Below are 14,594 nucleotides of genomic sequence, written 5' to 3' on the forward strand. Positions count from 1 at the left end.
CCCTCAACAGCTTGTATTACATTACATAGTTTTACACTAGTGCCAGGAGAGTAGTCTCTGTTCTCTGGGCCTCACTTCACCGCCACCTGTACTGTCCCCCAGGCTGAGTTCAGTGTTGTCAGGACTGACCCAACAAAGTTATGCTTAACCCCTTAAGGACCAGTGGTTTTTCCGTTTTTGCACTTTCATTTTTCCTCCTTACCTTTAAAAAAATCCTAACTCTTTCAATTTTGCACTTAAAAATCCATATAATGGCTTATTTTTTGCGCCACCAATTCTACTTTGTAATGACATCAGTCCTTTTACCCAAAAATCTATGACTAAACGGAAAAAAAAATCATTGTGCGACAAAATTGAAGAAAAAACATAATTTTGTAACTTTTGGGGGCTTCCGTTTCTACGCAGTAGATTTTTCGGTAAAAATTACACCTTATATTTATTCTATAGGTACATAAGATTAAAATGATATTGGTTTGATTTTGTCATACTTCTGGAAAAAATCATAACTACATGCAGGAACATTTTTTTCGTTTAAAATTGTCATCTTCTGACCCCTATAACTCTATTTGTTCGTGTACGGGGCGGTATGTGGACAAATTTTTTGCGCTGTGATCTGAGGTTTTAAGCGGTACCATTTTTGTATTTATTGGACTTTTTGATCGCTTTTTTTTGATGATATAAAAAGTGACCAAAACGACACTATTTTGGATTTTTTTTTGTGCGTACACCATTGACCATGCGGTTTAATTAACAATATATTTTTATAATTCGGACATTTCCACCCGCGACTATACCACATATGTTTATTTTTATGGGAAAATGGGGGGGGGGGGGTGATTCAAACTTTTTATTAGGGAAGGGGTTAAATGATCTTCACTTTTTTTTCCACTTTTCTTTCGCAATGTTATAGCTTCCATAGGGGGCTATAACACTGCACACACTGATCTTTTACATTGATCAATGGTTTCTCATAGGAAACCATTGATCAATGATTCTGCCGCTTGACTGCTCATGCCTGGATCTTGGGCACTGAGCAGTCATTTGGCGATCAGACAACAGGAGGCAGGTAAGGGGACCCTCCTGCTGTCCTACAGTTGTTCGGGATGCTGCAATTTCACAGAACAGCTCCCTAAGCTTACCGACATTGGTTTACTTTCACTTTAGACGCGGCGTTCAACTTTTAACGCCACATCTAAAGGGTTAATAGCGTGCGGCATTGCGATCAGTGCTGCACGCTACTAGCCACGGGTCCCGGCCGTGGCCCCTGCGTTATAGTAGGCCAGGCCCGACCCACTATGACGCGGTGCCACGCCGTGGCCCCTGTGTTATAGTAAGGGAGAGGACTCAGGACGTACCGGGACGTCCTTGGTCCTTAACCCCTTAAGGACCCAGCCCATTTTCCCCTTAAGGACTTTTTTTGCACATCTGACTACTGTCACTTTAAGCATTAATAACTCTGGGATGCTTTTACTTTTCATTCTGATTCCAAGATAGTTTTTCTGTGACATGTTCTACTTTATGATAGTGGTAAAATTTCAATGATACTTGCATCATTTCTTTGTGAAATATTCAAACATTTGATGAAAAAATATTATTTTTATACTTTGAAGCTCTCTGCTTATAAGGAAAATGGATATTCCAAATAAAGGATGTATTGATTCACATATACAATATGTCTACTTTATGTTGGCATCATAAAGTTGACATGTTTTTACTTTTGGAAGACATCAGAGGGCTTCAAAGCAGCAATTTTCACATTTTTCACAAAATTTTCTAAATCTAAATTTTTCAGGGATCAGTTCAGTTTTGAAGTGGATTTGAAGGGCCTTCATATTAGAAATGCCTCACAAGTGACCCTATTATAAAAACTGCACCTCTCAAAGTATTCAAAATGATATTCAAAAAGTTTAACCCTTTAGGTGTTTCACAGGAATAGCAGCAAATTGAAGGAGAAAATTCAAAATCTTCATTTTTTTACACTCAGGTTCTTGTAGACCCAGTTTTTGAATTTTTACAAGGGGTAAAAGGAGAGAAATCTTCCTAAAATTTGTAAACCAAATTTACATGTCTGTGCATGCTGTAGCCAAATTTAGATGGCTGTGTATGCTGAGTTGTTGCTAAGCAACAGCAGGAGGTGAACAGGCCTCACCTTCTACTGTATCCTGCTACCGAGACCGCCGCTGGGGCTGCCACTGCTGCTGCCACCAGGACCACTGCCACGGCTCCTGAAGGGACCCCTGCCGGACCAGGGAGAGGTAAGAGACCCCTGCAGGCCCCGATCGCCACCCCGATCACCGCCAATCAGGACAGTGATTGGTCAGTCGTTCCGACCGATCAATCCCGTGATCGTGAGGTGGCACCCGTGCCACCTCACTCCTGCTGTGTAAGGATGAATGGGGCTGTCTCAGACCATTTACCCTTTTTTTCTGGGTCACCAGAAACCCGATTGACCCGGAATCGCCACAAATTGCCAGTCTGAATTGGCCGGTGATTTGCGGTGATTGCCGACATGGGGCGTCTTAGGACCCCCCAGGGGTTTGCACGGGGTGCCTGCTGATAGATATCAGCAGTCACCCCGGTCCGGTCCCCGCCCTGCGCGTGGTGGGGACCGAAATTCCCACGGGCGTACAGGTACGCCTTAGGTCCTTAACCCCTTAAGGACCAAGGGCGTACAGGTACGCCCTTGGTCCTGCTCTCCTGATATAACGCGGGGTTACACAGTAACCCCGCGTCATATCGCGGCGGGCCCGGCGTCATAGTGAAGCCGGGACCCGCCTCTAATAGCGCGCAGTGCTGATCGCGGCACCGCGCGCTATTAACCCTTTAGCCGCGCGCTCAGAGCTGAGCCGCGCGGCTAAAAGTGAAACCGAAAGTGGCCGGCTAGCTCAGTCGGGCTGTTCGGGATAGCCGCGGCTAATCGCGGCATCCCGAACAGCTGACAGGACAGCGGGAGGGCCCCTACCTGCCTCCTCGCTGTCCGATCGCCGAATGACTGCTCAGTGCCTGAGATCCAGGCATGAGCAGTCATGCGGCAGAATCGTTGATCACTGGTTTCTTATGAGAAACCAGTGATCAACATGGAAGATCAGTGTGTGCAGTGTTATAGGTCCCTATGGGAGCTATAACACTGCAAAAAAAAAGTGGAAAAAAAAAGTGAATAAATATCATTTAACTCCTCCCCTATTAAAAGTTTGAATCACCCCCCTTTTCCAATAAAAAAAAAAACAGTGTAAATAAAAAGAAAAATGAACATATATGGTATCACCGCGTGCGGAAATGTCCGAATTATAAAAATATATCATTAATTAAACCGCTCGGTCAATGGCGTGCGCGCAAAAAAATTCCAAAGTCCAAAATAGTGCTTTTTTGGTCACTTTTTATATCATTTAAAAATGAATAAAAAGCGATCAATAAGTCCTATCAATGCAAAAATTGTACCGTTAAAAACTTCAGATCACGGCGCAAAAAATGAGCCCTCATACCGCCCCATACACGGAAAAATAAAAAAGTTATAGGGGTCAGAAGATGACAATTTTAAACGTATTAATTTTCCTGCATGTAGTTATGATTTTTTCCAGAAGTCTTAAAAAATCAAATCTATATAAGTAGGGTATCATTTTAATCGTATGGACCTACAGAATAAAGATAAGGTGTCATTTTTACCGAAAAATGTACTACGTAGAAACGGAAGCCCCCAAAAGTTACAAAACTGCGTTTTTTTTTCAATTTTGTCGCACAATGATTTTTTTTTCCGTTTCACCGTAGATTTTTGGGCAAAATGACTGACGTCATTACAAATTAGAATTGGTGGCGCAAAAAATAAGCCATCATATGGATTTTTAGGTGCAAAATTGAAAGAGTTATGATTTTTTAAAGGCAAGGAGCAAAAAACGAAAATGCAAAAACGGAAAAAACCCCGGTCCTTAAGGGGTTAAGTACCAGGGCGTACCTGTACGCCCAGGGTCCCTAAATGGTTAAGGGGTTAAATTATACATGCATATATGGTTCACCCCTTTACACTTGAATTACATCCCTTACATTGAAATTTTGAGGCCTTAAAGCCAAATTTCACTGTCAAATATTTATTTTTACTGGTACAGATGGTGAGGTTAAAATGGTACTTCAGGGAACTAAACCCATAGCCCATCCTTTCCCTCTCACCAACCTATTTATCTGTCTAAATATCATTCATTAGCTATATAGAGCAGTTTCCTATCTTTCAGCTGTCACTTACATGCAGGGAGTGAAAGACGCCATTATCCGATCCACCTGGTCTTTGTGCAAAGCCCTCACTGAGACCTAGCCCCCACCCTCCTGCAAGACAAACACCACATGATGTCTGTCTTGTCTAGAGGTCTGGCTTCACAGCCATACCTCCCTTCCCCTCCCTGTGTGAGGATCTTGCCTGCTGTAGATCTAATCACTGACTGTTGCCATTCAGAGCATAGCATAATTTTATTGCTGGGGGGGGGGGGGGGATAGTTTGAAAGAAAAGACATGTACAATGTGTGTGTTTACAACAACACAGCATGCACACAGACAATAAGAGGAATTGGTTGGCAGCCATTACACAGAGCCGCACTGACTGCTGGGCTGCAAGGAAAAAAATATTCAGGAGACAACAGGGGCAACAGCAGCTGGCAAAATCGCAAGGATAACTACAGGGGACAAAGAACGTATATTGTGGTGGCTTTGGGGCAGTTAAATTTTTCTTAACTTCCCTGGAGCACCCCTTTTAAATATTTGGTCTGATCTGCAGCATCATTTTATAGAACAGGATTTGATCGCATTACTCTCAGGCTGCAGAGATTGCTTGGAACTTTTAAACATGGTGTTCGCTGTCTGGCAGGCAGGTCCAGTGAATAGTTAGTGTAGGAGACAGGATATGAAGACAAGAACATAATTGTTGCTTCTCTTTTGCTGCAAGGTTTAGGTAGGCCAAGCAATGCTGGGAACTCAGCTAGTGCATAATACATTTAAAAAAAAAGTTTAGAAATACAGGGTTACCTAAAACATCAGCTAAAACATCAGCTTCTAAAAACAACTAAAGGTTAAAGGGAACCAATCATCAGATTTTAAGTAGTCACCTGGGCGGGGAGCTCTTCTCACCTACTCCCATTCTTCGGCCGGGAGTGACGCCCCCTCCGCTTGATTGATGGGCCGCGTCAACGCTCTGCTCCGTCTGTTCAGTGAGCGGAACAATGACGCGGCCCATCAATCAAGCGGAGGGGGCGTCGCTCCCGGACGGAGAACAGGAGTAGGTGAGAAGAGCTCCCCGCCCAGATGACTACTTACGGCGGCGGTGGTGACTAGTTTATAACTTAATATCTTCACCATCCCTGGGGGCAGGAGCGTCGCCCGGGGATGGTGAGGACAACAATTTTACCCTATATAGCGCTTTTCTAAGCATTATATAGGGTAAAATCTGATGATTGGTTCCCTTTAAGCCATATAATTATATATATATTAAAGTCACACTCTAATAATGCTTAAAGAGTACCTGTCACCAAACTAAACATTTAATATATTGTTCTTATGTAATTATAAGACTCTTTGCTATTTACTTGCTGTTAAAATTCTCAACCTTCTATGTTTTTAATGTGATTTGAAAAACGTCCACTAGGTGGCTCTGTTCTGTTCCCTGCATAAGTCAAACAGTTTTGGTCTCCTCCCGGCCTGGCAGGAGACCAAACTCGGGAAGTGCGTGTGGAGGCATGGCGAGGCACAGCTCTCGCAGGCTTCAGTGAGGTTGTGCCTGCTGGGGAACGTCCACTTTCTCCTGCCAGGAGCTCACACAATATGAGCAAGGGGAGAGGTATGACACAGAGCTTGGAAATGTTTTTATTTTTTTTGTTTTTTTTAAGGGCAGGTTAGGTGTTAGGAGTAGTTAGGGAATACAATCTGTTAGTTTAGAAAATATGGTTTGATGACAGGTACTCTAACAAAAGTGTGTGTGTGTGTGTGTGTGTGTGTGTGTGTGTGTATGTATATATAATATGTATATTTAGTTTTTACAAATTTTTGCAAAGCAACTTTGTTTGATGGTTGGGCAGGAAGTTCCTGCCCAATGGTTGGATAAAATTGATGGACTCGATGAACTAAAGCTAGGCAGGGATCATGAAGGCATAGTTGCCATATATTAGGTGTCTGGCACCTTTTGGTTTTTAGGAAATATAATTTTTTTTTTTAATGGGTAATGTACTTTTCCTCTGCAGGTTTGGCATGTGGCAGTACCATATATTGAGAAGTACAGAATGGAACACATTCCTGAATCCAGACCAGTTTCCCCTACTGCTTTCTCTGTGGATTCAATGTCCTTTAACAGCTGCTCTTTAGCTGACCACCATGACCATTCAGAAGATCATGAAGACGATGAATCTTAGAGCTGTGTTATAAATGCCATGAAAAGATCAAAAGTCTGAGGTGTGGATAAAATATTTGCAACATATATGAAGGGCCTTAAAATAAAATCTTAACTCCATGTACTGTATTATAACTGTGTGATGTAATAGCTTTTGCAATTATGGTATTAAATGATATTCATTAGAAGACATGTCTTGTTAACTATGTATTGTACAATGAAAATGGTTACAAATGTCCCCAACCCAATAATTTTTATACCTCTCCAAAAGACCATGCCTTTTGAGAAGACCACTCTCTCTTATCCAGACTAGATTTTGTGAGTCAGTTTTTTAAAATGGGCACTGTCACCAACTTTATTTTTTGATATGTTGTAGTACTTATGTACTACAACATATCTCTAATATACTTTTATTATTATTTTTTTTAATTAAAATGGTTTAATTTACATTTGAAAACCGGCCACTAGGGGTCTCCCTCATAGTGGCGGGCTGCAGCCTGGCGTGACGTCACGCTTGAAAAAGGACTGATTTTGGCCTGGCAATCAGTCCTTTTTCAGTTAGGCTGCACTTGCTCCCTGCCTGTCAATCAGACAGGCGGGAGCGAGCGCATTGGCTGGGAGGCCACTCCTCCCGCACATCGCCGTCGCCGCCGCTGTCCCTGCACGCCCGCTGCCGGACTCTGCAGTAAGTGTAATGAGGGAACGGGGTATGCGGGAGGGGGGTTTGTGATGGAGGGAACGGGGTATGGCGCGGGGGGAGGGAAACGGAGGCTAGCGCCGTAGCGCCGCATGTAACTAGCTAATTGTTTATCTACACAGGGTGCCTCCAGCTGTTTCAATACTACAACTCCCAGCATGCCCTGACAGCCAATAGATGTCGGGGCAAGCTGGGAGTTGTAGTGGTGAAACAGCTGGAGGCACCCTGTGTAGATGAACTAAGGGCGGAAGTCCCCCCCAGCAGGCATCAGTGACGTGGTGCCTGCTGGGGAAGTCTGCCTGGTAGTGAGCACACTACCAGGCAGAAAAAAAGCATTTTTAATATAGTAAAAATAAAAATTAAAATCAGGGAGGGGGTTAGGGATAGATTGGCAATAGGCAGGGACAGAAAAAAAATAGGATGGTGGGAGCTACCCTTTATCAGCCATACATTATGCATAGCGGCCAATTTCTTTAAGAACACCCACATTCCATCATGCAGTGTCAGTTGAGAGCAGAACTACATCTTTGAAGACAGTAATTACAGTGCTACTTTACTCCTTCGTAACAGAGAAGCCCTTTGCAGCTAAAATCTATGAATATATCTCTCACCGTATGTATGGCTGGAGAAATTTTTATCAAACTTAGTACATGTTACCATAAATAGAGTTGAGTTAAATCAATCCTAACCCGTCCCCATTTGTGAGGGTGAGGATTTTTTTTGAAGTCCCATACAAGTCTATAGGACTTCCAGAACAGGTCCTGATCGTATGACACTGAGGCTGCAGAGATTACCTGGAACTTTTTAACATACTGCTCGCTGTCTGGCAGGCAGGTGCAGGGAATAAAACACCAATTAGGCAAACCTAGATATTAGAAATTATTATTTACTCTAAAATAAAGTGCCCAACATACAATATATACAGAAATGAGCGTATAAAATATTAAACACAGTCCACAAAGCGTGGGGGATGGGGGGAATAGGGTACAGGTGAATTACTACACTAGAGTTCCTACCTATCTAAAGTGGACACTCCTGAACTAAGTGTGGATGGGGAATGGAAACAAAGAAATATAATGATGATAATACTAAATGAGCTAACCTCTCTACCAACGCGTTTCACCCGATAGACAGGGCTCATCAGGGAACGAGAGGAGGCCAATGAGGTATCACAAACCAGTAAAGATATTAGAATGCAGCCACCATGAAGGGCAAGACAGCATCATAGTACATTGTACTTCAGCCTTCTCGGGTTTTCCCTTATCTTCTGGGATTTCCCTACGTTGTAACCTTGACATCAACAGTATAATGCTCATCCTTTGGATATCTATTTGTTGTTATCTGGTGGCATATATATCTAGGTCTTTGGACTTCTATCTTCAGTCCACTTTGTACCCACGAGTTGGGGTGTTTGGTCCTGGTGTTCCCTGATTGGGACAACATCGGTGGTATTAGCTGCACATGGTTACCTTTTATGGTCTTACTACATATGTGTGAAATATCCCTGCATTCATCAAGCAACTGTTCAATTGGTTGGGATATCATTTGGCCATGCACATAACCTTATGTTATGGCTACATTATGATTATTTGAATACATTATCTGAATGTGGTCTAATGTTGGAGTCTTGTCCATGTGCACAATAGTCTTTGACCAAACAAACACCTGTATTTCCTGGTGACCGCTTGACTGACTATCTTTGACCCACTGACGCTGCACTAACTTATCTTTACTCATCTTATTCTTGTATCTAATACACTGCATTAACATTTGTTGTGCCTACTAATCATGTCATCTAACATATATGTGATTACCAATCCTGCTATCTAATATCTTTACTGGGTTTGTGATACCTCATTGGCCTCCTCTCGTTCCCTGATGAGCCCTGTCTATTATCGGGTGAAACGCATTGGTAGAGAGGTTAGCTCATTTAGTATTATCATCATTATATTTCTTTGTTTCCATTCCCCATCCACACTTAATTCAGGAGTGTCCACCTTAGATAGGTAGGAACTCTAGTGTAGTAATTTACCTGTACCCTATTCCCCCCCCCCCATCCCCCACGCTTTGTAGACTGTGTTTTAATATTTTATACGCTCATTTCTGTATATATTGTATGTTGGGCACTTTATTTTTGAGTAAATAATAATTTCTAATATCTAGGTTTGCCTAATTGGTGTTTTCTTCTACTTTTAATACTCAATTTAATACACCTAGGGCTCTTCTGTATCATTCTGGTTTTGAGGTACCAGTCATCCATTACCGTTTTAAGTGTCCTAGGTGCAGTGAATAGTTAGTGCAGGAGACAGGATGTGATTTCCCACCAGCAAAAATACCAGGCAGTTTTTCTGGCGTTTTTTTCTGGCATTTTTCCTGGTGTGTGTGGAAACAGCCAAATTGGTCCCCTGTGGCAGTTTTTTCACTGCCTTCAGGGTACCACTCTGGGTCGGATGCTGGGCGCCCGGTCCACAGAGTGTAAGGAGGTGAGAATTGATGTATAGCATCACTACTCACCTTACCCTGCCGTATAGTATACAGGGGGGCATAGTGTACGCATGTATATTATACAGGAGCCTGAAATCCTGTCACTATGCTGACAGGACTCCCTGCTACTATAGCCCCTTATCTATAGATGGCTGTATATAGTGTATACAGAAGAGGAGCTACAGATGGGGAGCCAGGCTGGTAAGAGTGTCAGGCTCTGTTCACATTGTCCGTTTTGCATAATGGGAACAGACCCTTCTGCCAGTGTCTTCCTAGACAGGAAGACTCCAGCTGTTACGAAACTACAACTCCCAGCATGCCCAGACATCCAAAGGCTGTCTGGGCATGCTGGGAGTTGTAGTCTTGCAACAATTGGAGGCTCCCTGTTTGGGAAGACATTGTAATATGGGCCAAAAAATTTTCTTGTGTATCAGTGTATGCAGAGGATTACGGCGGCTTTGGAGGACTACTGCGGATGAACTGGATTTTTTTTCTTTTTTTAATAAAATGGCTAACGAGGGCGGTGGGGAAAGTGTTTTTTGTTTTGTTTGTTTTTTTTAAATAATTTTTACAATGTGTTTTTTTTAATTAAATTTTCAGGCTTGGTAGTGGAAGTCGTCTTATTGACAGAATCCTTTACTAAGCTGGGGCTTGGCATTAGCCCCAAAAACAGCTAGTGCTAACCCCCAATTTATTACCCTGGTACCCACCACGACAGGGGTGCTGGGAAGAGCCGGTACCAACAGGCTTAGTAATTGACTGAATACATTACTTGATAATTGACGGAATCCATTACTAAGCCGGAGCTTAGCGATAACCCCAAAAACAACTAGCGCTAACTCCCAATTATTACCCGGTAGCCACTGCCACAGGTGTGCCGGGAAGAGCCGATACCAACAGGCCCGGAGGTTCAAAAATCTGGCTGAGAATAAAAATACGGGAATCATATGCGTTGTGTTTTTTTTATTTTTATTTTAATTTTTAATATTCAGTATCAGCCAGATACCAACCAAGCAGCAACAGCTTGATGTTACCAGGGTGGGCTAGGACCATTGTTACTGGCCCTCCCCAGCCCAAATAACACCAGCCTGTTACTGCCTAGGCCCAGGAGCGCCATTTTTGATACTCCGGGCCTGTTGGTACAGACTCTTCCCGGCACCCCTGTGGCAGTGGGTACCAGGTAATAATTGGGGGTAAGCGCTAGCTGTTTTTGGGGTTAATTCTAAGCTCCGGCTTAGTAATGGATTCCATCAATAAGACGAACACTACTAAACCTGAAAATTCAGTCAGTTTAAAAAAAAAAATAAAACTAAACGCATTTGGAAAAAATTATTTTCAAAAACACTCCCCCCACAGCCCTTGTTTTAGCCATGATGTTAAAATAATAAAATCCAGTTCATCCGCAGCAGTCCTCCAAATCCACCGTAATCCTCTGCATACAAGGATCTGAAACAAGAATTATAAAAAAATGTGCAATGTGAACAGAGCCTCACACCCTTACCAGCCTGGCTCCTGTATGTAGCTCCACCCCTAATTAAGTCATCACTAGGGCTGGAGCTACACGGACCCAGATGGGACTGGAGGGGGAGGTAATGGGACTTCTTCCTCTTCTATATACACTAGTGTAAGGAAAGCCGCAATGTACAACATCAATTAATCTGTGGGTATGTAGATTACAGTGCTGCTTTATACAGCAACTCACACGTTACTTCTTCTAAAATCTACATCATTCCCTTCTCTTCTCTGGGTTGTCATAACTATTTCTTCCAGCCACAATTCTTCACCGTTAAACCTTGAAAACAAACCTATTAGGCTCCACACTTTACCAGCATCCTCCTGTCAGGAGGAATACAGGGGCATATAGATGTAAAGGAGTAACAGGGGGATGCAGAAAGGTGTACATGGGTGACAGGTGTGTAGAGGAGTGTACATGGATGACAGAGGGGTGTAGAGGAATGTACATGGGTGACAATGGGTACAGGGTGACAGATTGTTTCAGGTGGACATAGATGACAGGAAAGTGGACAAGGGTGAAAAGTCATAACAGAGGAGTGACAAAGGAAGGTGGACAGGGGTGACATAGGGGAGAGGGAGTACTACCTTAATTAAGCGGAGCTGAGCTGTCCAGGTCAACATCAGGCTGGCTGGGAACAATCCCGTGCACTATCCCCATTGCATTCAACCTCTCCCAGCCTGCGCACATGTGACTCACTCACGGCACCACAGGGGGGGAGGGGGATGCTGAGTGCGCAGTGCACACGTACACGCAATGTGCACGCTGGATTCCCTTTCCCCCTGCGTCGCTGTGACACACAGGCCAGGAGGAGATTTAAAAAAAAAAAAATTGCCAGCTGGAGCCCGCGGGAACCCCCCAGCCAGTTCTCGATGGAAACCCGAGGTACGACGGAACCCCGGTTGGGTATCACTGGTATACACTATATACAGCTATCTATAGATAGTTGTATATAGTATATACCGCCCAAAGGGTTAACCTACCCTGTCCAGCAGTGTAATTTAACTCTTTCCTTGCTGGGCTGGCGCATTGCGTACAGCTGAGCAAGGGGTTAAGTGAGCCCGCAATGTGTATACTGTATACACATTGCAGGCTCACTGTAAGTTCTTTCTGGGCAGTAGATATACGACTTATATCTACTTATCAGCATCAGCTGTTCTCCTGGCTCTCTAGCATCTGGATGATCGCAACAGGTGCCAGGAGTGACACTTGCTGCTATCTGTCCCTTACTGCAAGTACTACTGCTCCCAACATGGAGCACACTCTGCTCCATGCTGGGAGCTGTAGCATCTGTACTAATAGACAGATGGCCCGGGTGTCAATTCTGACACCTTGTTCAATCTGTCTATTAATGCAGGTACTACAGCTCCCAGCATGGAGCAGAGTGTGCTCCATGTTGGGAGTAGTAGTACCTGCAGTTAAGGTCAGATCACAGTGGGTGTCACTCCTGACACCTGCTGCAATCCTCTGATATAAGCTATAGAAGCCGGCGGCAGTCACACTTGTCTGGTCCCCTGCCCACATAATACTCCGCTGTGATGTGAGGTTACCTACACATCACAGATTCGTATATGCCGCAGAGAACTGTGAGTGGCCAACGCTATCTGGCCAATCACAGCTCTCAGCGGGAAATATGAATCTGTGAAGTGAGAGAACTTCACATCACAGTGGAGTATAGTGCGGGCAGGGGACCAGACAAGTGCAGTGTGCCGCCTGCTTCTATAGCTTATACTAAAGGATCGCAACGGGTGTCAAAAATCTAAAAAAAAAAGGTTAAAGTAAAATAACACACACATTTTAAACACATAATTAAAATACATTACTAATAAAAACTTTCACAAAATTAATTATAAAAAATAGTTATAATGAAATGGCCCTTTTCCACAATTTTTATATTGACGGCTAGATTTTTAGTTCTCTGCCTGCCCAGATAAATTGATCCCTGTTTAAAAATGAATAAAAATTTTGTTCTAAAAAATCTGAATTTCATATATATATACAATTTTTCCATCACTACTGTATCTTTTTTTTTTTAAATGGTACCCTACGAAATTTAACAACAACAAAAAATAAGGTATCTCAATCACTTTTTTGGATCGCTAAAGTAAAAAATAAAAAATCGCCTGCAAAAGTTAAAACCCACATGGCGTTTTTCTTGGTGTTTTTCACTCCCATAGACTTCTATGGGAGGAAAATGCCAAGATTTTGCCCCAAAAAAATGCCACTCTGAATTTGAGGACATTTTTGAAAACCAACTTTTGAGGCCAAAAGAGCTGAAAAACGCCCAAAGGATAAAAAAAAAACACCAAAATGAAAAATGCCAAGTGGATCTGGCATTTTGCAATTCCCTATTGACTTTCAGCTAACATCTGGCTGCAGCGTTTTTCATTGAATGGGCATTTTTATTGGTGTTTTTGCCCCCCCCAAAAAAAGTGGAAACCTAGCCTCATTGTTGCTCCTCCTTTCCCGAAAGGTTTAGATGGGAAGGCCAGGCAATGCCGGGAACGCAGCTAGTGCATAATAAATAATAAGTTTAGCTTCTCATGTGAAATCTTACCAGTAACCATGATGTCAGTCAATGTCAATATCAGGTATAAGTATGCCTAGACCCAGGGGCGTACCTATAGCATTTGGCACCCAGGGCGGACCCTTTGTTTGGCACCCCCCCACACACACACACGCACCCCCCCTTAATTACACCCCCTCCCCCCAGGGGCAGACTGACAACACTCGGGGCCCCCGGACCAAAAAAAAAAGGCAAGGGCCCCTGCTAGTCTCTGCAGCTCGTCAATCTTCTGCCATGCTCCTATTCCACCCAAATCCCACACACAATAAATTAAAATTTATATATGTAAGAAACACTTTAACGTAGGTAAATTTCCATGACCAATAATACTGGTATACAAGGAGTAAATATATACCACCACACAATAACTGGATAATACCGCCATATTGTACTGAATAAAACCACTATACACAGACCAGTATACTATAAAGGATCTGTATACAATATAAGTGATTATATACAGGACCATATGGCGGTAGATGTCAGCTGCGCACAGGATGTGTATACCATATAAGTGATTACAGTTACATTTTGGGACTCACAATTACGTATTTTCTGATCAGCGGCATCCTCTTTCCTTTTCTTCTCTGTCCGGATAAGGCCGCCATGTGGATCTCTTAACATCCGCAGGAAAAACATGTCAGACTCTGCATTTTTTCAGTGCCCTCCCCTCCTCTACACAATCTTTCCATCTATAGGCCCACAAACTGTAATAATGCCCTCCTTGGTGTCCTGCACAGTAAAAGGGCAGGTAGGTAGGTAGCCAGGTAACCCCCTCTTTCCCATAGGTATATGCAGAGTTACACCCCCTCTTTCCCATAGGTATATGCAGAGCTACAACCCCCATCTTTCCCATAGGTATCTGCAGGGTTACGCCCCCCTCTTTCCCATAGGTATATGCAGAGCTACCCCCCTCTTTCCCAAAGGTATATGCAGAGCTACACCCCCGCCTTTCCCATATGTATATGCGGAG

At 43.3% G+C, this 14,594-nt stretch overlaps 2 protein-coding genes across 6 annotated transcripts in view; one reads left to right on the forward strand and one right to left on the reverse strand.

Annotated features, from left to right (window-relative positions):
• HAL (histidine ammonia-lyase) overlaps positions 1-6,543 on the forward strand; it is a 66,626-nt gene extending 60,083 nt beyond the window's left edge. For all 5 annotated transcript variants that reach the window (XM_056574289.1, XM_056574287.1, XM_056574288.1 and 2 more), the window contains exon 21: positions 6,216-6,543. In XM_056574289.1, the coding sequence (XP_056430264.1) occupies positions 6,216-6,383 (168 nt within the window). In that variant the 3' untranslated portion in view covers positions 6,384-6,543. The remainder of the gene's footprint in view (positions 1-6,215) is intronic.
• The window catches only part of AMDHD1 (amidohydrolase domain containing 1), an 85,217-nt gene that overhangs the window by 29,703 nt on the left and 40,920 nt on the right, over positions 1-14,594 (reverse strand). The gene's annotated exons all lie outside the window — the stretch shown is intronic.

Source organism: Hyla sarda, chromosome 4 (assembly GCF_029499605.1).
Source record: "Hyla sarda isolate aHylSar1 chromosome 4, aHylSar1.hap1, whole genome shotgun sequence".
Lineage (NCBI taxonomy): Eukaryota > Metazoa > Chordata > Amphibia > Anura > Hylidae > Hyla > Hyla sarda.